The sequence below is a fragment of the Pipra filicauda genome, unplaced genomic scaffold, assembly GCF_003945595.2.
Source record: "Pipra filicauda isolate LSUMZ 115617 unplaced genomic scaffold, ASM394559v2 scaffold167_size3244652_pilon, whole genome shotgun sequence".
Classification (NCBI taxonomy): Eukaryota; Metazoa; Chordata; class Aves; order Passeriformes; family Pipridae; genus Pipra; species Pipra filicauda.
The window spans coordinates 2473132-2499509 of NW_024104184.1; the positions used below are offsets into that span (position 1 = coordinate 2473132).

Genomic DNA, 26378 nt, shown 5'->3' on the forward strand with positions numbered 1-26378 from the left:
TGTTTGAATGTTTACTAAGTAAGTACACTGTCATGCTGAGACTGTGAGAATTAAGGTGATATTTCTTATGTTTTACAGAATTAGGACACAGAAGTGCTCACTTATTTTGTGCTTAGTTTAAGCTTCTTTGAATACTTTTTTGCAAATACTTACTAAAAGGTGTATTCCTTCTGACTTCACTTTCAGTTGTAAATGATCTGTGTTTGTCAAATTCAGGATCCAAGAATTCATCTCTCAGAAGATACAGGACATAAACGTCATATGTTCCTAAGAAAAACACAAAAGTATAGGCACTTGCCTATTGCCTGCTCTGTTAGAAGAAAGTTGAAGAAAGCTGTTTTCTAATGTCATATTCAGATGTTCTACTCATGAGGCTTTTTCCCCCCCTTTCCACTTTATTTACTGCAGTCCTTCACCTTCAGCAAGATGTGTGGGAAGGATTTATTTAGCACTGACTTTTTTTTTTTTTTTTTTTTGCAAAGACTACTGAACTGAGAAAGGTCCTGTTATTTCTTGACTAATGCATGTGATTGTGTTAAAAAAAATTAGACTGCACTATGCAGCATTCTTGTAAGGGAAGACTTTAATATTAAGCTCACTAGTCTTACGAGTTCCTTTTCAGTATTTTACTTCTGTGCCCTATGCTGGTGCTTTTCATAAACTCGAGTCTGGGACTCCAATCCAGCTTTTTTAGAGGACTATTTGTTGAGGTCATTACCCCTTCTATCTTCTGCAATGTAGTCCTGTATTTTCATTCCTTCTCTCCTCTGGGGGACCCTGCCAACTTTCTTTTCTGGTTGGCCAGTATTCAGTTCTCTGATGACCAGTTCAGGCTTCTTGTGCCAGCAGTTGAAGATCCTCACCTGATTTCAGTCACTCCTGACTCCCCATTAGGACATCCAGTGTTTTTTCTCATTGTCTTGTATATTTTTCTTGTCGAATTCTTACACCAATTTAACAGATCATTAGAATCACAAGTGCTTTTTGGATCTAGTACCTCTTTCTTATCTTACCATTGATTTCCAATTTAGTCTTTGTAGCTCAGGGACAAGGAAACTGAGACCAGCTCTCTGCTGCTCTGTGGTTTGTGATACCTCGTTCTGTCTTCCACGATCAAGTCATCTGCTTTCTTTCCAATGCAGTTTAGGAACTAGCAGGTGGTGTGTCAAAACAAAGAGAAGCAGCACCTCCACTGATCTGTGTAGAGGTTGTCAGTGTCCCAGGAGCCAAGATTAATTCTATTGAAGTTCTGCCTTTTCAGTCTGGATCATACTCAATGCAGATAGGACCTTCAGAGAACTTTGATTCACTGCTGAGTTAATTGTGAAAAGGGTGACAGTCCCCAGGCTCTCAAATCAGCCAGGTTTTGGTGAGTCTTTTCCCCTTGGGGCAGATTAAAAAAAAAAAAAAAAAAAGAAAAAATCGAGCCAAATTTCATTTACCTTAGCCAGGCATGGAAGTGCAGGGTTTATTTTCTTAACCAAACTGTTCCAAGAACATATCTTTTCATGTGGAGTTCTTGGAGTCTGAGTTTTAACATTTTCCGTGTGAATTCTGTCTGAATATGCACTGGTTTTGCTTGGAAGCTACTCTGGATATTCTAATAATAGTTGTTTGGCAGTTAAAGAATGCAAAAAATGTGCACTCGAAGTGTATAAGGATATTTAGAAATCAAGGTAAGAAATCCTATTTATTTTGCTTTAATTTCTTGGAACATTCAGCAAATTATTTTGATGTCTCAGTGTATGAGAACACTGGATGAAATGTCAAGGCAAAACTGCTTAGAGATAATGAATTGTACACTCAAAATATTAACTATATTGCATTTTGCTTGTGTTAGCAAAAACTCGTGCTGCTGACTTACTGGTGAATCCACTGGACCCAAGAAATGCAGATAAAATTAGAGTTAAAATTGCTGACCTGGGAAATGCCTGCTGGGTGGTAAGTGTTACTACATCCCTTTAGCTGTTCCCTGTTTAGAACAACTCTTTTTGTTGTCCTTTTTTCCCATTAATGTGGTTCTTTCTGTTTTAGCACAAACACTTCACAGAAGACATCCAGACAAGACAGTATAGATCCATAGAGGTTTTAATAGGAGCAGGTTACAGTACACCTGCTGACATCTGGAGTACAGCATGTATGGTAAGAACAATACAATGTGTATTTTACGAGAGTAAACCTCCTAAAAACTGGTTTATTTAGTGAGGAAACCTGATGGGGATGCTTTTGACATTTTGACACAAATACATTTTCATGAATTATGTTGTATCAGGTAGCTACTGATGATTTCTTCCCTTTATCTCAATTTCTCAAGCCTTCTTAATCAAAAGGAAGTATTTTGGAGAACATTTCTGATTTTCGTGTGATGCATTTTAAACTGGTAGTCAAAAACATGCAAGTTTAGAGGCAAATATATGTGTATTTTAAATGAGAAAATGTAACTGAAATAGTACAACTGCATATTTCCTTCCAGTCTTAGAATCTGTGCTACTGTTTGCTGTGTTTACATTCTTTTCTCTTGTGTAAAGTAGCAAAACAGTGAAATACTTTAAATTCTTGCCAAGTGTAGTGAAAACATGGATCAGATCAGGCTTGCAAGTCACAGCTTCGAGTTCTAAACTTTGAAGAGAAGGAATTTAGTTTATTAGTGTAAAATATGTGGTAACATTCTGTAGAATTAGTTTTAATATGGGAACTGAAATGACAGATTTTTAAAAATCTTTAGAGAGCAGAAAAAGTGAAAACTTAATCTTGCAGCTTTTTGAAACACTCTTTTTTGTAGTATCTCTTTGAGGACAAACAAACTACGTGCATCTTCTCGTTAAAGCTAGTGTGTATTTCCAAAAAAATGCATTAAAAATACCTTTGTCTATTTTAAAAGTGAAAACTTAATCAAGTCTTTATATTTTACAAATACATGTCTGAAAAGAGTAAGAGTGTGAGGAGGAGGAGAAGGCTCAAATACTAGACACAGTTTGCAGGCGTGGGTGATGAGAAGAATTGCACAGCTCAGAGGGAGAGGAGGAGGAGGATTGAAAGGAACATAAAATCCTGCATATTATAAACTCAGCAGGCCATGTGTTGGAAGTAACTAACCCGTAAGTGAAATTAAAGTATGTTTTCTCTGGAGTTGAATACTAAACTATTTAGTATTCTGGAAATATAAAGCTTTCGCTTTAGTATACAGAAAAAAAAGATCCATTTCCAAATTTACTCTTCCATTTGGGGACAAAATGTACAAGTTTTCTATTACATTGAAAACAAAGCATAGAAAATATTCCACAGTTTTTTTCCTTTATGATTCTTCTCTTAACTAACTACAAAATCATTATAGAGTCTTCCTATTACCTGATATTTTGTAAACCTCAGTTAACTTGATAACCTTTTATAGTATTATACCCTGTATTCACGTTTCTTTAGGATTGTACCTGCCCTTGCTAATTTTATGTACAGTCTTGTAGCTAAAGACATATAAAGAAGGCTGAAATATGTCTAGGATTGTGTCTAAAGGTAGTGGGGTACTTAATAGCAATGTTGTACCCAGGGAATAAAATATTCTTAAAATACCTGGGATTGCCCAGCCTCTTACACTTTCTCTTCCATGTTATATAAGCATTACTGCTTTCTTCAAACTCAGGGAAATAAAGCCTAAAGCATCATTGCCCCTGGAGGTATCTTAACTCAGATTCACAATTACATATGAAATATTTTAATCAGGAAATTATATTTCTGGTTTTGTGTTATGTAGGTTTTAGAGATAGCAGAGCATTTGAGACAGAAGTGCTTTAATTCTGTCTTCTACCATAGACTTTGGGTTTTTTCCCCTTAAAAAATGCAGTAGAAATTTTATACACTTACAGCACTGACAGAGTTGTTGAATTCAGTTGTCATCATTGTATAGTTGTGTGAAAAACAGAGAGCAGGTTCTCAAGCTCACCCAAAAAATTCATCATTAGAAACCTCCCAGAATCTGCTTTCCTTCCTGTGTGGCTGAGAAAATGGGTCAGAGCACTGTGAACACTGATCCTGCATCAGATGGAAAACAGCTCTGAGGTAGGGATTGCCTTGAAGACCTTAATAGCTCTTTCTGCAGAGGACTTGTAACAGAGATTAACAGCCAGGGAAACATTCCTGATGTGGAACTGCAAACTCCCAAATAACTTATTTAGGCTGTCTTTGGAAATTATGATTTTAATCTCCCCAATCCCTAGAGCAGTCAAGAACTGTGAAGTACCAAAGTGTTTTAATGCCACTACAAACTTGCTTTCTCAGGTTTGGTTTCCTTGTTGTACCTGCTTGTGATTTAGAAAATGCCCTTCGAGGTTACTGTGCTTTTTCATACTTAATTCACTTTGTTCCATAATTTTTACTGTTAAGTGTGTTTTCAAAAGGATTGTCTGCTGGACCGGGAGGTGTTTATTTTCAGCCAAAATACAGCTCAGGTACCCGATTAGCCATGTTGTCCAAGACATGGGACAAAGAGATGACTTTGTCATGTTCCATTGCTTGTACAAATCCAGAGTCATTAAGGGCATTTTTGGAAGCAGTAATATGCAAAATGAGTGGTCCAGCAATATAATAAATTTAGTGTCCCTAGGGTTTCTGTGTCAGAGATGTATGTGTATGTAAAAAACATCAATCTTTTTATGTGTCTTGGATTTTATGATGGAGGATGTGGAATGCATGGTACCAGGATTCACCTGGGTTCTTAACTTGGTCTTGTGCTTTATGGATCTCCGTATGAGCCTCAGGTTTTCACTGCCTTGTGTTTGCTAATGAAATAGTCTTGCTCACTGAGAATAGCATTGACAAAGAGAAGCAAAGCTGCTGGTTCTTGTGTTGGCTTGTATTTATGGCATAAAGTGTGTTAAGGCAAGCGCAGAGGTTGTGTTCTATCACAGCAGCAGCAGACTCTTTTTTTCATCATACCATTTGCTCATCAGTTTTACATAATCTTTCGTAATGAGGATGGAAATGATGTTTTTAAACAAAAGCCTCTGATAAATGGGCCTTAGGCATGCAAAACATCTGTATTCCTGTGTGCACAGCAACTTCCAGAATACGCCTTATGAATCTTGCTTTTGGGACATGTAATGTCACGTCTGTGTGTAGAGGGTTCCTTACCTGGCCTCTGCTGGTATGGGTTGGCTTTGCCTAGGCATGAGCTCTGTGGTTTCAATGCCGCTTCCAGGAAAGAATAGTCTGTTTTATTTGTACTGTCTTCAGTGTGTGAGTAGCCAGAGTTTCTGGTCAGGATTACTTGTGCTGGAAGCAGACTTAATCAGGGACATGTTAACGCCTCCACCCAAATAGCAGAAGAGGGCAAAATAACTCAACGCTAATAACCTTACAGTGCCGTTTCTTTGATGTTATGTCAGTGAATAAGCAGCATTGTAAAGCCAGCAGCCTCTGAGCTGAATCTTCTAATTTGAGATGGTTTGACGTGGCCCAGTTCTTGTGCCCATGACTTCTTCAAATCAGATTTAAAGGATGGGCATGAGTATCCCCAGGCCACTACCAGTCCTGTGCTCAGGTGATCTGAGTCTCAGTCTTTAAGAAAAACTAAATAAAAAGGAAGGGAAAAAAAAGAGAATGACATGTATCTTTGGGAGCTTATAATCAGTGCATGCACAAAGTGCTGGGGAACTAATGAAGGAGGTTGGATGTCAGTGGGCTTTTCCGGACCACGACGGAGTTGTTCACTTGTTCTGTGCTCAGCAAAGCATGCAACAAAGTGTAACATATATTTTTTTCCCTAGACTTTGGTGACCTCAGGCGGAGTGATTGTTGCTGTCATTTTCTGGACGTTTATAAATTTTGCTAGGGAAATTGTACAGTGCTCTTGTATTTTTCTTTTAACAATGTGGCCTATTTAAGTGGAATACCCAGATGCTCTCATGGAAAGCTAGACACAGCTAGATATGGGATTCACTCTCCATATTTATTAAATTCCAGAAAATGTTCCCTTGCTGTACTAAGCCTTAATTTAATTCTGCCAATGGGGAGGTGCATCTCTCAGTTTCACCCCAAAAAAGGAATAGATTTGGAGCCAGCAGTACCTTTGACAGGATTGAAACCACTCTTGATGATTTAATTTTATCAGGCTGAATTTCCACATTTGCAGTATTGAGAGGGTTGCTTTGTGTAGAGCAGAAACTGAACAGACACTGCATGATTTAGCATTTCCTAAATCCCAGAAAACATGGAACACAGTAGGCCACTGCTGCTGCCAAGAAATCCTGGCAAGATGGGGGAGTTAGTACTGGCAGACGGCATCCCTTTGTATTGCTCCTGGAAATGATTGCACCACAATTCTACCACTTTTCCTTGTTTATGCTCTGGATTTGAGACAGGAAAAACACCTGAAGTGATGAGTCTCATCATGACTTTCGTTGTTCATGATGTGCGCTCTTGTTTGAGCTGCAGGGAGGAGATGATTTTATCACAAGCTGGGACATGAACAAGATATGTTTTTAATGCTTTTCTGAGGTGGCTTTTCTGGAGAATGGTGATTCCTGCAGTATCTTGTTTTTACAATAAGAACTAGCAAATAGATCATAGCTGCAGATCAGCAGGAAGTCAGGGAAGGTGAAAATTGTACTTGGTGTTTTATCTACCCAAAGAGAATATAAATGATGAAAGAAAACACTACTGAGTGCGAAGGGAAGGGGATGGGCAAAGAGCTTTCAAAATGAGGGAGGTGCTACTACAAGCAAGCAAGCAAGCAAGCTTACAGTGTGAGTTTTTAGTATGAACGTTTCTGTTCATGCGAGAGAACTCGGAGGAACAGAATGAAGAATTAGCAGGATATAGTAACTTAGGATGTCAAAATAAAACCTACATGTAAGTGCTTGTAGGTAACTGGGAGCTTATGTCCCTGATTTACTTCTTTGTATGATGTCCTCTAACGTGGGGTGGAGAGGTAACTGTCCTTAACTACTCTTATAGTGTTGTAAGCAGGGAAAAATGATCATGTCTCCATGGGATCATGAGTATTATCATGCTAGTATGTGTGAGTGGCACATACTAAAGGTGTGATGACAAGCCTCAGCCTGCACAGAGGCAGTAGTGTGAGGAAAAATGGGAAATCAAAAATGTGGGTTTGAGAGGAGAAAAACCTGAAGTCGTTATGCACATATTTTTCAGTAGGCAGATACAGTACAGAATGCTGTTATTAATCACTGTACACCCTTTTTGAGGGTGGTGGGTGGACAACCTGAAACATTTAACAGAAAATGATTTTTCCAGAGAAGCTGACTTTCCATGGGATGTGCATGAGATAGGAGTATGGCAAATGAAAGAATCCTGTTTTCTTTCCAAGCATCCCATTCAAGTCTCTGTTTTGTATATCTGGCCTTTCTTACCAAGTACTAACCATGCAAAATGCCTTTCATATTCTTTCCATTGTCCGGCTCTTCAGATATCCATGGAAGAACAAACTGCCAGGAGGTGTGCGTATCTCAAAAAGCTTTTTGCTCTTCTTTCCATGCTCCCACTTACCTGTGGAACAGCATTCTTAAAAACAAGCCTATTTTTAAAGCAGTTACAGTCATCTCATTCACGTCTCTTTGTTTCAGCTGGGGCAGAGAAACTCTGGCCAAGAGCTGGATCTCATCTGTCAAAACAATAATTCTGGCCTGTAGCTTGTTGTCCTTTTCCAGTTGGAGCTTCAGTTCAGGGAAGCTGATGCAGTCCAAGTGAATTGTTCTTCTAGTCCTCTCCCAGACAGCTTTTCCTAGGCATGCATCCATTTTTGAATGACCAGATTGAGAACACAGCTGTCACACAGTGAAAATGAAGCTATTTCCAATTGCGTGATTAGACATGGATCCATAATATCCAGCAGTGATGCCAACAGTTCAGTAGTGTGGTAGGTTCATATACAGTCGTGTGGCAGGAAAGAAACAGAGCCTCTCCAGAGCCTATTGATGTTAAAGGTTCTCCATCTGCAGATGGAGGAAAGCAGTTTAAGTGGTTTTTTGTCATAACCTTAGGAAAGTGGTAAGTGGAAATTGCAAGTACAGTCAGTAAGGATGGATGATTGCCTTGGGCTTCTGTAGCATATGCTGAGTGTGCTGCATCTCAGCTTATATCTCCATATAATAAATGAAATGCTGGCTTCTATTGAGGTAAATGTCAACATTGAGTAAAAAATATTATGGTATTTCGAAGTTGGAGTTTCTGTCAAGAAACTAGTTTTCATAAATTAATACTTTCAAAGGGAAACTAAGTAAATTATGGTTACTCTGTATTTGTAGCATCATGAAAAATACAGCCAAATTTAGGTTTAAAGAGATTTCTAGTAGTCTGCCTTTTTCTTGAACCAGGATTGACATGAAAATTAGATGATTTTCAGAGATGAAAATTCAGATGAAGTTCAGAGCCTCGTCCAGTTCAAGGGTACATACCTGTCAGGATGGCATTTCCACAGCCTTTCTGAGCAGCCTGTCCCATTACTCAGCCAGTGTTGCCAAAGAATTTTTTTCCTTGTATTTGATTGGAATTTCCCATCTCGCAGCTCTTGTTTCCTCCCTGTTGTCCTTTCATTGGGAAGAGTGTATCTTGGTCTTCTGTGTTATTGCCTCCAGGCAGTGGAGTGCAGCAACTGAATCCCTCCTGCTCTCCTTCTCCAACCTGAGCAAACCCAGCTGCACCAGCCTCCCATCCTATATCCTCTGCTCAGAACACCTGAGGCCAGGTTTTCCCTGGCCTTTCTCCAGTCTGACAGGCTCGCCCTCATGCTGGTGGCCCCAGACTGGTCACAGGTCTGCAGGTACACGTGTGAGTGCTGAGGAGAGGGCTGGTGACAGGATTGTGACGTACAGCACTGTGCTCACCCTGTGGGTCTTGGCCTCCTGCTGCCATCGCAGAGTGTCAGCGACTTCCCTTACGGGGCCTGGGTGGTTGTATTACCTACAACTGGGTGTAAAGTGTGGGTAAGTACTGGGAGTGACCAGGCAGTCCAGAGCAGCAGTGTATGGCCAAAACTGTGGTTCTGAGTAACCAGTGACAGAGAGCTGCTCTTCCAGCGGCACTGACTCACTAGTGGGATGGGCTTTTTAGTGCACCGTGCATTTGGACGTGGGTTTAAAGAGCAGAAGAACCCTGACTGATACAATCTAAAGGTGTCCTTGTCCTTCTTACAGCTATTTATGTGTTTATTAGTGTATTTTTAATGCTGATTCTTTATGATAAAAACCTAGATATGGGTTTTATTCTTTTCTAAGTAAGGCTCAATTAATTTCATTTATCTTGCGCTGCGTAGCCAGTCCGTCCTACAAATATCTGGGAACGTGTTACCAGGTTGCCACAGATGAAACTGTGGGACATTGTCCTCCATAGATGCTAAGAATTATTACAAATATTTATCCCAGCACCTGTCTCTAGGCTCTCCCTGTGTGCATCTGAGTTGGAAGTTTTTTCGTTCTCAGTGCAGAACCCTTTAGGGAGAGTCAGGAAGTAAACATGTGAGGTGCTGTGGCTCCAGCCCTTCCTGGGATAGTCAGAGCTATACACAAAAGGGAAAAAAGAAGCAGCATCATTTTGAAAACCTTTAGTTTCTCTTCAGCGAGAGGGTGGTATAAATATCCCAAGCCTATGAGAGTTTGCAGCTTTTGCGATACACAAACCGATCTAACATTCAGAGCAGCACAGTGATATGTTACTTCTTGTGCTCCTCTCTGGACAGTTTTTACAGTTTTTCATTTTAATCTTTTTTGTCCCACGCAGACATATCAAGCTATTAATACGTCATTTTTTGGGACAGAAACGGTATTCTTGTGGAGTCTACCTTTGTGGCTAAATTCAGCTACATTTTTGTTGTTCTCTGGGAATCTGTTACAGCAGTGAGTTTCTTAATGTGCTCAGAAATCAGCCCCATCAGCGTGTGTTCTCCTAGGAAAGCTGGTCCATGAGATATGGAGAGGACACTTGGATCTTCTCAGTCTCATGTTCAAGAGAATGACAATGTTCTCTGTGTTGTGTTTGGGGTCTCTCCCAGTGATCTCTTCTGGCTGCTGTTAAAATCTATTTCAGTTTAGAAATCTGGTATTTTATGAAGTCCTTCAGACTTTTTCCAGCTGTAAAATGAAAACTGTCAATGTTGAGCTAAGAGTAGAATAAAAGAAAAAGTGAATGGCTGTTTATTAAGTGATAGTGACTTTAGAAATTAAAGGCCCATTCATATGATCAACAGAAATGTCATCAAGGAGCGTTCTTGTTTTCTTGGCTGCTATGTGTGATTGCAGTGAATTGTGTTGGCTGTAGCCCACTTGGATGACACTGCAGTTCACAGCTTGAAAAAGACAAGTACCCATAAATAGGCTAAATTTACAGGTGATTTAACAACTCCAGATTATAAATTGCAACAGAAAACTGTCTATTTTCAGGAGGCAGATATTTTGTAGTAAATGTTCTAACAGAATGAAATCCCATCCTAGAATTGTGCCAGGAAGTTCTGCCTGATTTTTGGAATGGTTTTCTGGATCAGATGTTTTCCCGGGTCTTGGACGTGGAAAATATTTTGGTGTTTAAACCACCTGGAAAAAATTAGATTCCTGTAGCTTCTTGGGCAATTGCTGAGCCAGAGCTGAAAGAGAATAGTTTAACAAATTAAACTAGAGGAATCCATTAAACAGAGGAATCCATACACAAGGGGCTCTCATAGTTGCTTCAGTGCTTCTTGGCATTTCGTATTCATTGCACCCATAAAGAGAAACTCAGGTTTGCTGTACCATGGCACAGGGTTTTCATCCCATTGAAGCACTGCCATGGCCTGGAGGGATCAAATGTTATGTTGTCTGCTCTGGATTCCCCATCAGCGTCAGTCTCACTGTTTACCCCATTATTGCAGTATTTACTTTGATGACTTCTGATTCAACAAAAATACTTTAAAAAAATTTTTTTTCTAGAATTTGAGTCTTCCAAGAAGCTTCCCCTGTTTGCTTATTTCAGGTGGTTAATTATAGCTGTAAATGGATTTTATTTGTGATTCAGACTTTTTTAGTTCAGTCTCCAGTGTGCAATCTGACAGGTAAAGAGCCTTCAGGTACATGTGTAGCTTTTATTATATATTTAGAAATACCTCTGAGCCTCATTAACTCACACAATCTTAACATGATCACCAGAGAACACATTAGTATGTAAAGCCACGTTGAACATGTTGCCGGGCCTCCAGCCCCAGGCTGAGTGTGGGGCTCTCCAGAGCCCAGGTTCCTGCTGTCCTTGCACTGCAGGAATGATGGTCCCCAGGTAAGATGGTCCCTCTCCTCAGTCTTGACCTTTGAATGTTAATTCCCTCTCGGTTCTGAGACAGTTGTGATGTTTTGCTGACATCTTACAATCAAAAACATTATTTCTGTAATATCATAAATATGTCTGTTATGTTATAGGCTTTTGAACTAGCGACTGGAGATTATTTGTTTGAACCACACTCTGGTGAAGACTATTCCAGGGATGAAGGTATGAATCTTTTGAGACACAGTAAGAGTTTCTACATATTTTCATACTCCTCTTCTTAAATTTCCAGTGAGCTTACCATGGGGTTTAAGTTTTGTGTTTGAGTAGAACTGTTCATACACATTGTTTTCAGAATATAAATATGATTTTTTTTCTTTTTAGTTTTAAGTTCCACCACTAGCAATGGGTGGGCAAAAAGTCCCTTCTGCAGATATTCATCTACTTAACAACTGCCTGAAGGAATTAAACTGCCCTTCTTGTAAGACTGCATATGTGTGGAAACCTGATTGAAAATAACAACATTTTAGTTTAGAAAAGAAACGACAAATTTGAACTTGATAGTATTTCCTCTTTATAAGAGTGACACTGGAATAATGTTTACATTGTGTATTCTTATTAGAATTAGGCAATTACTAATTTTTTTTTTTAAATCAGAGTTAACTCCTGCTTCCATCTGTATACCTGTCCATTTTCATGCTTGTTTGCTTGTAAATGCTCTTTGCAGTGGTAATGTGGGCATCATTCATTGTTCCTAAATGCTACTAATGATGCCAGAGCTCTGCTGATCCTGGAAACCTCTGCATGGATTTGCTGCAAACATTGTTGATTTGAAACTATTTCTGATTTTTTACTAATTCCAGTTTCTTTCCTCTTCTTTTTTATCCCATCCTTTCCCTGCCCCTTCCACTCCCGTATCCTTTTTTTCTCTCCCTCATAGACCACATAGCACACATCATAGAGCTGCTAGGCAATATCCCAAGGCACTTTGCTCTATCTGGAAAATATTCTCGGGAATTCTTCAATCGCAGAGGTAGTACCTCTTCTTTTTGAAAGGTGCCGTGATGCAGACAGAAGTGGAATTGCTGTTGCTGGTTATAGCACGTCCCAGTGAGGAGCATTTCCTGAAATCATACAACAAAATTTTCTTTTTGAAAAGCAAGATGCGCAGGAATCTCTGACAAATTTTTTATTTTTTTAGCCACGCGTTCTGAAAAATAACTATTGGTACATTTTAAATTACGTGGCAAAACTTGTTTGTGGCAGCTGATACTCAAACGATGTTTTGAGAAGGAAGTTTTGCTGAAAGGATCTTTCCAAAGTAGCCACTGAGCAAGCAGTGTGCACATGTGGTTTTTACCAGGATCAATCTATTTCTGTCTGTACCGGGCCAGTGTTAGTGTGTGCATGCAATGTACTGATTAAACTGTTGTATGTTTCTGTTTTGCTGGCAATGTTCTCCAATGCAGACCACATAGCATTGATCATTGAACTGCTGGGAAAAATCCCTCGAAAATACGCTATGTTGGGGAAATATTCCAAGGAGTTTTTCACCAAAAAAGGTAACGGTATTTATGCAACACTAATTTAAAGCATAATGCTATCCAAAAGGAGAATATGTTCATTTATGGGTACTGAAGAAATATATCCGTTTAAATGGAGAGCTCTTATTGAAGAAGAATTTTGGTGTAAACTTGGCTTTCTGAGAAAAGCCACAATTTTCAGTATTCATTTCAGTATTTCATTTAAAATTCATTTGGGAAGTGCTCAACAAAGTGTGGATGTTAACAAGTGTCTGTGTGAATCTGTTGTCTGATTGTGCAAATGTGAGGACTCTCTGCGTAGTTTGTAATGTGATGGAAAATCCTCTGTCAGCAACTTTAGATCATACGTGGTGGTCCAGCAGGTGCTGGTAAGAAATAACGGAGGTGGGAAGGGAATACTCGGGCAGTGGACACTCGGCTGCGTGCAGTCGGTCTCACAGGAGCAGGCAGGGCAGGGGCTTCTCTGACACGTGAGGGAATGTGGTGATGCCTCAAGTGTCTTTTGTCCCCTCGGTGTATGAGACAGCACTGTGCTGTATCCAGGGACAGGGGGTGTATGAAGCATCCTCCTACATGGTTGGGGGAAGATCTGGGGCTATCAGCTGCAGCTGGTGAGTGCTTTCCTGCTGGACAGGATTCCCTCTTGCCCGTGACGCCGCAGGCCTGAGTGCAGCTCGTCGGCAGGGCTGGCGCTGGTCAGGCAGTGACATCGGACACGTGGGGTGCTGGGGGGCCGAGGGGCAGTGCTGGGCTGCAGCAGCTTGGGGTCATGAGGCAGGACAAGATCCAGTGATTGATCCTCCCTTGTAGAAGAGCTGCCTGTTCTGTGCGTGGATATTCCTGGTCCGGCAGGGAACTCTGCAGCCTTGGTGTCCTCAAGGAGGCTGTTAATGGTGTTAGGCACAGTGCAGAGAAGGGCAGCAGTGATGATGTAGGAGAGAGCAGCTGCCCTTTAGGGGAGTCTGAAGTGCCCGGGGCTTTTTAGTGTGGAGCGGAGAAGGCTGCTGGAGGAATTGTCGAGGTTTTCGTAACTGGGAATTCAGTGGATAAGCTGTTTGCCAGCACCCACCGCGTTAAAGCTGGGGGAAACCCAGTGAAATTTAGAGGGGGTGGCTTTAAAACAAGCACTTCCCTATTCAGCAGGCAGTAAGCTTCAGGAGCTGCCGCAGGGGGCAGAGGGAGAGGCTGTTATCAACAGGCTTAAAACAATCTCCTGTTAACTGAGATGAACAAACTCAAGGCCCACAGGCACCCCCAGACAAAGAGTGCGGCTGCTGGAGTGAGGCAGGGCCTGCAGAAGGGCTCCTCTGCCAGCCCTCACTGCCCCTTCCTGTTTGTCAGAGGCTGCGACTAAATTAATAAGACCCCCCCAGCCTGACCCTCCCTTAAAGTGTATCATGTTCCTAATTTTCACCTTACAGCAGATGGGTTGGCATTTTCTAGTGATGTCACAGAACTATAAAATGACCAGTTATTCAGTAACTGCAGTGTTGGCAGTGCACAGAAGAGGGCAGTTTGTAAAATTCCTGTGAAGTGGAGAGTTTCTCCTGCTTCCATGAGCATCTTCAACTGCAGACTGTCACTGTTGTCCTCTAGGACCTGAACTTCAGTGACATTCCTCAGAGGCACTGAGGGTGCCTCTTGAATCCCACAGGGTGGGATTTAAGCACCTTAAAAGGCTTGGGTTCACCCACCATACAAAACATAAGTGCAAGTTTGCTATGGAAGATTAAGTAGACTAGATTCCACCTGTTTCTGCTCAAACCAGAAAATCTCAAATGCAAGATGAAGGAGTAATAAGCCTAAACTGCATATTCAGATCATCCCAGTTATTCTGCTATTGCAGGCTGGGAAAACTAAAGTGCTTTGTGGAGGAATAACAGAGGTAGCAGGTTTCCTTCTCACTTGAGCATCTTTTCTTTGAATTGGGCACGAGGTATCCTTTTCCTTTTCCCTGCCATCCCAGTACTGCCAGCCTCCGGTGCCCCCGGGAGGGATTTGCATGTGGTGGGCTGGCAGAGATAGGCCAGCAAGCTGATGCATTTTGTATTCATCTGCTTGTGACCTGAGCACTGGAGATCAGAAGCCCTGTGGCACAGGCGTGAGGATCTTCAGAGAATTCTCTTTGTGGTGTAAAGGTGGGCTTAAAAAACTTGCTGTAGGCCCCTGTTTTGAAAACATCAGCCTCGGGGGAAAATAAAAAAAAAAATCATGATTTTTGCTCCTGTCCATAAGTTTGACCTCAGAGAGAAGCTTTAAGCATTTCAGTTGAGTCACTGAAGTCACAGGCACAAAAAGAAAGGTGTTAGGAACTAATGAGTCTACAGGATCGAGCCCCTTCTCAGTAATTGACTGAAGCAGTTTGTGACATTCAAACTGGAGGGTTCGTTTTAAAAAGGAAAAGCATTTGCAAGTCACTTCTTAGTCACTATAACACAAATGCTCACATACTTTTTATAGGGTCTGATCTTGACTGAGCCCAGTAATAACTCTAGGGAGTCCTTTTCTGCAGTGTCTTCATGGCAGTTATTTTGACTGTAAAAATGATTAATACGTTTTGGCATTAAAACTTGAAACACTTTTATTTTTCTTCTAGTATTTGCTAACTCTGTTTCCCTGAGAGCTAAACCTGTGCAAGATGCTGGCCAGGTGCTGGCTTTGCCTTTTGAAAGATGTAACAAAGAGAAGTACTGCTGCTCATTTGCTATCCTGGAAGGGAAGGGGAGGGCTCTTCTCCACCTCCCTCGCTTCCATCTGCTGTACTGGGAGACCTTTCCAGCAGTCCTTGTGTTAGTTCTGGGGACCATGTCATATGTACATAGCAGCAGAATATGCAGAATAACACTGCTGCTTCCCCAGTCCTTCATGTCATCCATGTCTTACTGTTCAATAATCCGTCCTCCTCTTGCCTGGTGACACATCTTAAATTTGTCTTTGGCAAATTTCATAGACTAGTTCTGGTTTTTTGTGTTATCGTCAGCAGAGAGAGCTTTAAATAGCATCTCCCCCCCCAGGTCCTCCAGCAATTTTTTTAGTGATTTCCTTCTGACTTAACATTGCACTTTTCAGAGGGATCATTGCTGCCTCTGCTTTGGCAACATGGTTTTTACAGCTCTGACAGCTCTGTTGTCCTCTGCAGATTATTTCCCATGTGCTTCACTATAAAAAATCTAAATAAAGAGCTTCTGCTAGGAAGATCTCACTTAGTATTACATTTTTAGCATTTCTTTGAAAATTCATGGTAATGCCCTGAATACGGATGGCATCAGACCGGTGGGGCCTGTGCTTTTAATTTCTCCCTTAAATACAGGTACAGGCTTGCTCTCCTCACCCTGCCTCATTAAATAGATGAAAGTACATGTTGGCAGACACCTCCATTTTCTGTGCTGCTCTCTTCCGCTTCAGGATGGAAATGAAAAGGACCCACCACATGAAAATTAATTCTTAGGGTGTTTTGTCCACCTCAGTTGTGGTAATTGTCTTTTACTTACCCTATTTTGATTCCATGGTCAGCATCATGATTCTTATTGAAAACTGAAGCACTAGTTTAATTTGTGGCCCCCACACATAATTTTTACTGTATCCTACCTTCTTAAACGCTTTTACAATCTTCATAGAATTTCTTGTGGAAAACTTGAGTCCACAGTGCTAAAACAGTTCCTTCCTCAGCAGAAAAACTCTACAGAATATTGTGCTGGTCTTAGTGTGAGCATTTACAAAATAAGGAGTACTCAAACAGCATGAACTTGCCTTCCACAGTGATGCCAGGAGCCTCATCATGCAGTCTTACCTTACCAAATCTGAGGGAGGAAAGATGCTGGAAACAATATAATGGGAAACAATATAATGCAGAGAGGAAGACAGTGCTGCATGGAAACACACACCCTCCCCCAGAGATAGCCTAGTTTGGTAAATGATTGCGACAACCCTTGCAATGATTGTTGTCAGCTGGGGAAGCCATGGACACAGCCTGATTTTTTTTTTTTTTTTTTTAGTAAATTTTTGCTTGCACTCAATAATAAATCACTGTTTTCTATTGCTTTTAAGGCAGTATTTGAGTCTGTGCTTACATAATTTACTACCTGTTCTTGTAAGTAGTCATCAGTATACACTTTTGGAAACCTTCCAAAAGGTAAGATTTTCAGCAGTTAAGTTTCATAGTTGCACAAAGATTTAAAGGGCTGAGAGTGAGGCTGGAAATGAATATGCTGCTCTGAGATGTGCTGTCCTTCCTGTACGTTCATACTGTGGGACAGCTGTGGGCCCAAAGTGGAGCCTTTTTGTGTTTGACTGGCAGGTACTGACGGGACACATTTGTGCTGTAAATGTTCAGACATAAAACAGGAGAACACAGCCTCTGCTTACAGTCCCCTCTCAGAAACCCTGCTGCCCTGTGAGATGGAAAGAGGACAGTGGGCCAGCTGTGGGTAGCACATCCTGAGTTTCTCTTACCAGCAGGATTTTTGTTCACTTGCAAGTGATGGATCATTTGCAGACTTGCACTTTTGGGGACCTGGTGACAGGGGCTGGAGAGCTTCCTTTTCAGGCACCTCACCCTGTAGGACCTGCTGAGGGCTGAGCCAGCAGATATGTGGCCTGCTGAGCCTTTGGGGGTTTTGTTCCATTGCACTGAGATGCTCAGACTCTTGGGCAGTCTGACACAGGTTTCTTCTCCTGCCCTGGAGCTTCTCTAGCCACAGGGATGTACAGAGACTCTGACTGCGAGCTGATGTCTGATGGCATTTTATGGGCAGTAGGTTACAGCCACGCATAACCACCAAGCTGGCAGACCACTTTGCTTAAATATAGTATGGCCTGCATGCCCCCTTACCAGATGGCGTAGTGGGCTTGTGAAACTGTGGAGGAGCCATGTTCAGCCTCCTGTTGTGGGTGAGACCCCATCACTCTCCTCAGCAGTTCAGGGGACATTGCAGAAACACCACAGGGTAACCTGGTACCATGGTTATTACCAGAATAACCTGGTAATCCATGGTAATCCCTTCATCACATACCTCATGGTCCATCTCATGGCTTTAGGTCTCAAGTTTTTTGCTGTGTCGCGTGGAGACTGTCTGGGTCAGACATACGCCTGAGAAGAAGGGAGATGGCCATGGCTTGCCTTAAGAGTATAGAAATATGGCAGAAAACAACTGCCCTTTGTGTTGCATCTGGTCCTCAGAGATCAGAGGGCTGGGTGCCGCTGGGCTTTGTTACTGCTTAGAACAGATCAGGCGCTCTTAAGTCTGGTTGTGTTCAGTAAGAACTTTCACAAATGCAGATCTGTGACAAGTATAGTTTATTGAAACAACAGGCTATAGGTTGTCGTGAGATTGCTGGTGATAAATGTACTAGATGTACAAAATATAAGTGTATAGCAAGCACTGCGTACAAGTGTTCCTGGGTATGCTCCAACACAGTCAGAAGCACAAATCTTACTAGACGGGTGTCTCTGCTTTGGGATAGAGAGATGAGCGAGCCCATTGACTCGTTTCATCCTCCTCACAGAGGATTTCAAATGTCAGATTGATCCTTTTGGTAGAAGTGGAGGCGATACCATAGTCAAATTCCCTGCTATTGCCATCATAAACGGTGGGGGGGCAGCCACATCATACGTAAACAAGGGATATCAAGAGCCTCAATTACAAAGGCTGCGGGTCTTGCACAAGGTGACACCTCAGTCCCTCTTCCACCCAGCTGATTGCAGCAGTAAGGGTCATCTGGCTTGATAACCTGGTAATCCATGGTAATCCCTTCATCACATACCTCATGGTCCATCTCATGGCTTTAGGCCTCATTCCTACGCAGTGAAGGAGCAGGAAACTGAAGAGTCTTCCCCATCATGCCAGATGAGCTGTGGGCAGACCTGGACAATATTGCTGGTTTTAATGGCAGACAGGTGCTCGCCTCTGCTTTGGTCTGAGACACGTTGCCAGGTTGGCCAGATGTACAATTCCCCCCTCTGTGAGAACTCAGATCCTGCAACTGCTGCCACCACTTGTCTCAGTGGTTGGTTTTAGGAGACGTGTGCAGCAGCAGGTGCTTCCTTCTCAGGAAGGATTTGGACCAAGCCTCCTGGGGGTGTTTACCTGGGAGACGGAGTAGAATCCCTTGAGTGCCAAACCTCCCTGCTCTGCTTGGTTAGGAATGAATCGCTGCTCTGCTGCATTGTTGGCAAGTGCCATGGAGCAAGGCAGGGACCTGTGTTTCTGAGACCTCTGTCGTGGGATCAGAGCAGATTTTGTAAAACTTGGGTTCACTGGCTGATGAAGAAGGAAAGGCCTGCAGTGTTCTTTGCCCACAGGGTGAGCCTGTGTGTGAGTCTTTTGTGTGTGGGAGAGTGGAGACAGCAGGAAACATCAGTGGAGTCCAGGTATAACGTGCTGTCTGCTGTAGGAATGGTTTCTTGGTTTTTACATCGGACATATTCGTCTCCTTTGAGGACCTCAAGCTTGCTGTGTGCTGTCCTTCATCAGCAATGATTCTCAGCCTGGTCAAGGTGCTGTGAATGCAGAGTGGGAGAAAAACGAAACAGGGATTAGTCACTAACAGGGATAATGAGGTGTTTTTTTAATGCCATTCATCTTTCTGTTTGCAGGAGAACTCCGACACATTACCAAGCTGAAACCTTGGAGTCTTTTTGATGTGCTTGTGGAGAAGTACGGTTGGCCTCATGAAGATGCTGCACAGTTTACAGATTTCCTGATCCCCATGCTAGAAATGGTCCCAGAGAAACGCGCTTCAGCTGGAGAATGCCTTAGGCATCCATGGCTGAATTCTTAGCAGAAATCTCCCAGCTGTAAAATAAAAGCCAGCAACCACTTTCCAATGCGTTGGACCTAAACGGTGACTGTCACAAAATCTTTAGCAGGATCACACGTGAGCTGGCTTCAATCCTCAGACCTTTATTTTGCTTGAGGTACTGTTTGACATTTTGCTTTTTGTGCACTGTGTTCTTGGGGAAGGGTAGTCTTTTTGTCTTCAGCTAGTAGTTTACTCACCCACTTTCTTCAGAAAACACTTAACGTGTCTTTAAGCATTGTTTCTTGTGTTGTGTGACATTCAGATGTCAGATTTTTGAACAAAGGAAACTTCCCCCCATGTGTTTTGGCAAGTTTTGTAACTATTTATGAAAAAAAAATATTTTAGCTGATGCATATTATATAATTTACGAGTGTAAGAAATTTATCAAGTCAGAATTGAGTTACAGTGAGGAATTGTACAATTTTATCTTCTGGCAAAGGGACATCATTCTTGTATTATAGTGTATGTAAATGCACCCTGTAAATGTTTATTTCCATTTAAATATGGGACTGGGGACTCAATTTCAGAGTAAAGCGACTTAAGTTTTAGAGAGCTTTATAGCAAACCAATTGCATGTAGTGGACTTTAAACTGCTTTAAGGAATTGTGTAAACTTTCTATTCTGTAGCAGTTCCCGTTCATTGGATTTTAAACAAAGTGGCTCTGGTTTACAGGATTTCATTCCCCAAATGGCACTTTAAAGGAAGGCTAGACTTCTTTCTAATAAAGTATGCATTATCATTTAGCACTCCCTTTTAGAACTTTTGCCTATTTTAAGTGCTTTTAAGAAAAGAAAAATAGCAATTTCCCTACAATGTGATAGTGAAGACATGGTACCATATGGTGTTGCCTTTTTATAAGCACTGTAAGTTGTACTATACCTTAAGAAAAAGAAAAAAAATTAAAAGTAGAGCATGAGAACCACTCTCTGTGTAGAATTACTGATCTTTTATAATAAAAGTGTGTGCTTGGCGTCAGTTAAGGAAGGATATAGCTGCAGATATTTACAGGGCAGTGGGTAAAATAATCCAAGAAGCGAGATCATGCTCATTCCATTCATAGCTTTACATGTTTCTAAAAGAAATTGCACTAGCTTTATTCTTTCCCATCCGTAGACATATGACTGCCCATTGTAAGTTGCACGCAACAATTACGTGTTTTCTAGGAAAGGCTGCATAGGCTGAAGCTTATAGGCAATACAGATTTTAGAATGTACAGTATGGAGGTGTGTTTGGGCCTCTTTTAGAAGTCAGTGGGATGAATGTAAGCTTACTCCTGATCTTCATGTAACTACAGTGCCACTTTTTTTCTTGACTTTGTCCATATGAAATTTATTCACATGCCTTTGCAATAACTAGATTGTGAGAAGATAGCCCCATGCTGTAACAATAACCAGTTGTTTGAGGTGCTTGCAAGTTGTCTAATTAAAGTGTTTTGTTTTTTCAGACAGTGTTGCTGGTCATTGGAATCTTTGCCTAGCCACGACTCAGCTGCTGTGCTGGAGGGGTGGGGGGTGGGGGCTGGCATAGCCTGGCCAGAGAAATGCAGCTTCCTGTGTTCCTTATGAAATACCCCCCCCCCCCCCCCCCCCCCCCCCGGTGTCAGTGAGAGCAGCCCAAGCAGTCCTGTTGTGGCAGGAGGGCTGGAGTGGCTGCTGGGTGAAACCTGGCAAAAGCAAACAAGAGCCTTTCCTACCGGCTGTTTAACTCCTGGCACAAGCGAAGGGCTGGGGCAGCCACTCCTCCAGAGAACTGCCAAAGCCCCGGGTGGGAGAAACTCATCCAGTGCTGAGGCCCTGACAGCAATTGGGTTTCAGGACCATGTGCCTTCACCCGCATCCCTGGAACTGCTTGTAATGGCTGCAAGGACAACACTGGTGCGAAGGATGATGCCACAATGGACTTGAACTGGAGGTAAAAATTATGTTCAACTTCACAGCGAGCCTGGCCCCTGTAGTGCCCATTGCTGCACGTTAGAACCATGTTCTTGAATACACAGAAAATGCTGGCACTGGATTAAAGTGCCAGGTCAAGCCAGGGCAGGCAAGTGAGCACAACAATCACGGCCCTCCCCTCTAGCCTGGCCATGGCACTGCAGAAGCACATGGGGCAGCGAGGCCTTGTCCCACTCTGCACCCCAGTGCAGCATCTCCTTGTGCTGCACTTAAGACCTTGCCCTGCAGTGTGTGTTTTACACTCAAAATGATGTTGTCACTTCATGGAGGTGTGGAAGCGGGGGCAGACAACCAGTTCTGAATACTGAGCTCAAGAGGTTGATGTAGATTTTTTTCAAAAACAGTGATGAGCAACTCCTAGCTAGAGTGGGTTCAGTTTTTCTGCTGTTGATGGCCTAATCTTGTCCTACATCAGGCTAGTGCAAAACATAGTGCACTCCCCACAGTGTGTGTTCTGCAGAGCCAGCAGGTGTTCAGGAAAGCATTTCTAAGTGTGTGATTTTAACTAATAAAATTAATTAGAGGCAAATTAGAAATAAAAGTGGCCCCAGTCTTGTCTACAGGTTAAAAAGAATTACCACTTTTTTCAGTGAGTAGGAGCAGCCACTTCCCCTCCTATCCCGTTTCAGGTTTCCTCCCACACTGGTTCTCCTCTCTGGTTCTGAGGTGGAGCCATTGAGCACCGTCCTGTTATGTGAGCAGAATTGAGAGCAGTTACTGCTGAGATAGAAGGACACTGTCACACACCCATTACAGAATAACTGCACCCATAAGCACTACAGCAGCTGCTGCTCTTCTGCTGCAGGAAAAAACCACTGCCCTTAAAAAACCAAAGTGCTACATACATAGTTTGTAACAGTCTGTGCCCCCTTGCAGCATCACACACTCAACTCCTCAAAGTCTGCACCAACAGCAGGGCCTGAAGAGCTACAAAAAGGGAAAGAGGAACTACAATGAACTACAGCTGCAGGTGGCTCCACGGCTGTAACCAAGGTCAGAACACCTCTAGCACACAACATTGTACCACATCACTGCCCCTGATTAATTTCAGTAAACTGACCCAAGACCCTGCTGTGCCTGGGGGGATTCTTCCTCCAGCCTGTTCCACATCTGTCTGTGCTACAGAAGTAAAGCCACAGCTGGAAACTGCAGGGAAGTGAACAGCCTCGCAGGGAGCAGAGGGGGTGTTCCACAGACCTAAGGCCACTTCCCTGCTGACATACCACCCTTTCAGGACAAGTAGTTAAAACTGACATAATTGTGATTTATTAACATGAATTAAAATGCCCAACCAGTGCTGCAATGTGACAGTATATTAAAAAAAATTAAAGATCATATACTGTACTACTTTCACAAAGATCACACTTTTTTTTTGCAAAAGACTTATTATATACAATACTATATCAAATGAAAGAAGCTTTAAGCAACTTTACAAGCGAAAGAAATACAGTATTTACAGCACTCGTCAGACATTAGAAACAGTCTATACATTAAATTACAATTTCTGCAAATAACTGATGAAACAAAAAGCCATGTCCACACCAAAACTATAAAAATCTGTATTGCATTGTTTCCTATCTCTATGCACACAAAAAACTGTTGACAGAAGAAAATGAAAAAAAAAAACCTGTTAGTGCCATCACTTAGCCTGTGTACTTATTTAATTACATATGTATAAAAGTAATATAGAAAACTTTCACTAAATGAATTTAACTGCAACAATAAAATTTTAAACATTATGCAGCATCAAACCTACTGCCAGAAAAAACAGCTGGAATGTCCACTTACAAAATAAAAAGAAATACCTAATACTGGCTTAACAGCACATTTTCAGGAATTTTAAAAAGCAAAAAATGGAAAGGATACAATGGAAGAGCACTGGTGTTTGCTTTTATACAAAGTATCATGTACAAGCTTTAAAAAGTACCTTGAATAGGTACATATTAAATATACACAGTTTATATTACAGAACATTTTAAAAATGTTTATAACTAAAGGGATCTGTTTTAATGCCACCCTGACCCATGGTAATTGTTCTGAAAAGTGGGCGGCACCTGTGCTCTGTGGATGGGGATCTGTCCCGGCACCGGCGAGGCCTGCTGCTGCCCTTGCACTCCGTGGGGAAGGGTCACGGAGCCGGGGTGAGGGCAGAACCCGGAAGCAGTAGGTGTTGCAATACTGTTTGGTCCTTGAGGTTGGATGTGAGGACCCTGACCAGGGAGTGGGCAATGAGGTCCTGTGCCAGCAGGCTGATGTTGAGGTCCAGGTCCTAACGTCGTGTGATGTGGGGCTTGCGAGGAATAGGAGGACACGCTTGTGTGAGCATTTGAAGGGAAATGGGGGGGTCCTTGATGAGAGGGGTGGTGTAACCCTTGTGCTGATGCCGGGTGGTGGCCCGAACCGATAACGTTGGAGGGAGGGGGTGGAGGGGGGGGAGGTGCTGAGTTTACAACATGCTGGTGTTGTGCTTGCAAACCTTGGTGTCCCGTTGAAGGATGGGGAGGTTGGTGGTGGGGGAGAGGACCCGGTGGCGGAGGAGGTGGTGGCAAATGGTGACCAGCAGCTTGAGAATGAATGTGCGATCCAGGAGCCACTGCCATGGCATGGACCGGACCGACAACATGTGCTACAGAGTGCTGCTGATGAGTACTTTGCTGCTGGACAAGGTGAGGCCCTGGCGCAGGCGGTGGTGGAGGCGGCGGCGGAGCAGCGGATGCCGATGCCTGGTGATGAATACTGGGGTTCTGAGACGGCAGAAAATGCCCTGCAGCTACGTGGTGTCCCGGCACTGTTTGCTGACCTGCAGTGCCAGGAAGTGCTTGATTTGGTCCAGATGAAAACACAGTCTGTTGGGGTATGCTGCCCTTCAGCTGGCTGTAGCTCTGAAAGTTTCCAGAGGGCTGCTGGCTTTGATAGTAAGTAGAAGAAGGGGGTGGAGGGGGTGGGGGAGGTGGCGCATTGCTGTTCAAATTTTGTTGGTTAAACTGACTGTAAGAAGCTGAGGATTGTCCTGATGTTGTCTGAGTGAACAGGGGCCCGCTCGCCTGTGGCTGATTACTGGGCTGAAGGGTCGGTGCTGCCGGATAGAAGGTTCGGTGTGTTTCCCTCTGGGGTGTTCCAACTTGAGGTGACTGTGGATGATGAGGTCTGTATGGAGATCCCAACTGCTGTGAGTGAGGCTTTGGTGACAGATAACCGTGCTGCACAGGCGCGTGAGGGGTAGAAGACTTGGGAGGATTTTCTACATGAGGCGAAGGGGGGCAATGCAGCTTCAAAGGTGCAGAAGGCAACTTCTGTGAATGTGAGAGTTGCTCAGCAGAACTGCGCAGATGTGATTGAGATGGATGATTCTTTGAAAGTGCTTGGACATTGTTTGTCAGCTGTTTTTGTTGCAGCTCAGATTTTGGATGGTTCGCACATTCGGTCTCAGGTGCGTTAGCTGCAGTTTCCCAGTGCGAATCTGGTTTTGTGGGTGTTTTCCCAAGTGACTGCGTTGAAACTACAGGATTCGGTGAAGAGGGCTGGAATGAAAAGAAAGTCAAGTCAGTGCTAGACATTCAAAATATTCAACTATGCATGCAGCAGAGAGAAAAGAAGATCTCAGAATACCCTCCCCAATGGCAAAAAAAAGCGTCAAGGTGCAGGATAAGAAAATATGGTGTAAGAAAAACATGAACAAGAGAAAGATTAAGCTTAGAAAGACATTACTTTTAGCAAGTATGTGTCAATAAGTCTTCAAAGTCAAAGACTAGCAATGGTATTTTAAAGTTGTAACAGAAATATGACCCATCAGGTCAAAGTCTGAATCTGTTATATGTCAAACTTTTGGATTTCTGAATCTGAAAGAATTCCAGAGAAGACCATTTACAAAAATAAAGCCATTTTTAGCATGATTTAACTTTTTAAAGCTGAGGTAGTGCAAGTAAGCAGACTAAACATTACAACCTGAATTACTTCATTTAATATGGCACAGGCAATTACTCAACATCCTCCTCTGTATTATCAGTGCCCTGACTGACAAAACAGTGCCAGACCCTGTCACGACAAGAGCAACCTCCTGTTAAGGGTAAATCACATCCCTGCTGGTGGTTCCGAGTGCCAGTTCTTCAGCACTCACCCCTCAGAACAGCACTGGTACTGAATCCAGACACCATCTCTTCTCTGTCTAAATGCAAGATCATCTATAAATACGTACAGATACTGAAGGAACAGCACACAAACCGACTTTCAGAGTGTATGGATAAATATTCTTACAAGTGTTTACCTGTGTAAAATTACTGCACAGATAGATGAACGTGTATGTATGTAACCTAAGTAGTAAATAATAAGATTAACATTTTTAAAGATAAATCACAGATGTATATGGCTATTCCTATGCTTATTGTGCAAACACTGTCGCTTTACCTTGCTTGCTTTTGACGGACTCTTACAAGTCCTTTGTGAAGAATCTGGGGACGGACATTCAGAAGTTGGCTCTGGATTTTCAGAATCAGGCTCTATAGAAATAAAGCAGAGATAAATCAAAGTGGGAAAATCAAATCTTTTGCAGAGATCACTAAGCTCTTTATATGTGACTTTAAAAGAGCTATTAAAGCTGTTACAAGAGACTATTTTAAGTGTCACACAAGGTCATCTGCTTACTGACCTTCCATAAATTCAGTCAAAGAAGGGACCTTAAGCTGCAACTGGGAAATGAGATTTGAATGAGATGGAGACTGAACATGAGACGGTGAGCATGGCCTACAAGATGATTCTCCCCCTACAGATGAAGCAGACCCAAACACAGTATTAGAATGATTACAGACTACCATGGGGGAACTGGTTAGATTTATACACCATCAACAT

General features: G+C 42.4%; 2 protein-coding genes across 12 annotated transcripts in view; one reads left to right on the forward strand and one right to left on the reverse strand.

Moving 5' to 3' along the window:
* The window catches only part of SRPK2 (SRSF protein kinase 2), a 142508-nt gene extending 121482 nt beyond the window's left edge, over positions 1-21026 (forward strand). For 2 of the 4 annotated variants that reach the window (XM_027751807.2, XM_039379449.1), the window contains 5 exons: positions 1841-1941; positions 2035-2142; positions 11391-11460; positions 12176-12268; positions 19375-21026. In XM_027751807.2, the coding sequence (XP_027607608.1) occupies positions 1841-1941; positions 2035-2142; positions 11391-11460; positions 12176-12268; positions 19375-19559 (557 nt within the window). In that variant the 3' untranslated portion in view covers positions 19560-21026. Of the gene's footprint in view, positions 1-1840; positions 1942-2034; positions 2143-11390; positions 11461-12175; positions 12269-12704; positions 12798-19374 lie in introns of all 4 variants that reach the window. The other 2 variants (XM_027751805.2, XM_027751808.2) reach the window with 2 other exon arrangements.
* KMT2E (lysine methyltransferase 2E (inactive)) overlaps positions 18059-26378 on the reverse strand; it is a 63065-nt gene continuing 54745 nt past the window's right edge. For 4 of the 8 annotated variants that reach the window (XM_027751798.2, XM_039379444.1, XM_027751799.2 and 1 more), the window contains 5 exons: positions 26179-26292; positions 25938-26029; positions 23588-25054; positions 22112-22220; positions 18059-19278 (listed from right to left, as the gene is read on the reverse strand). In XM_027751798.2, the coding sequence (XP_027607599.1) occupies positions 22149-22220; positions 23588-25054; positions 25938-26029; positions 26179-26292 (1745 nt within the window). In that variant the 3' untranslated portion in view covers positions 18059-19278; positions 22112-22148. Of the gene's footprint in view, positions 19279-22111; positions 22221-22411; positions 22461-22776; positions 25055-25937; positions 26030-26178; positions 26293-26378 lie in introns of those variants that run through there. The other 4 variants (XM_039379447.1, XM_039379446.1, XM_039379445.1 and 1 more) reach the window with 4 other exon arrangements.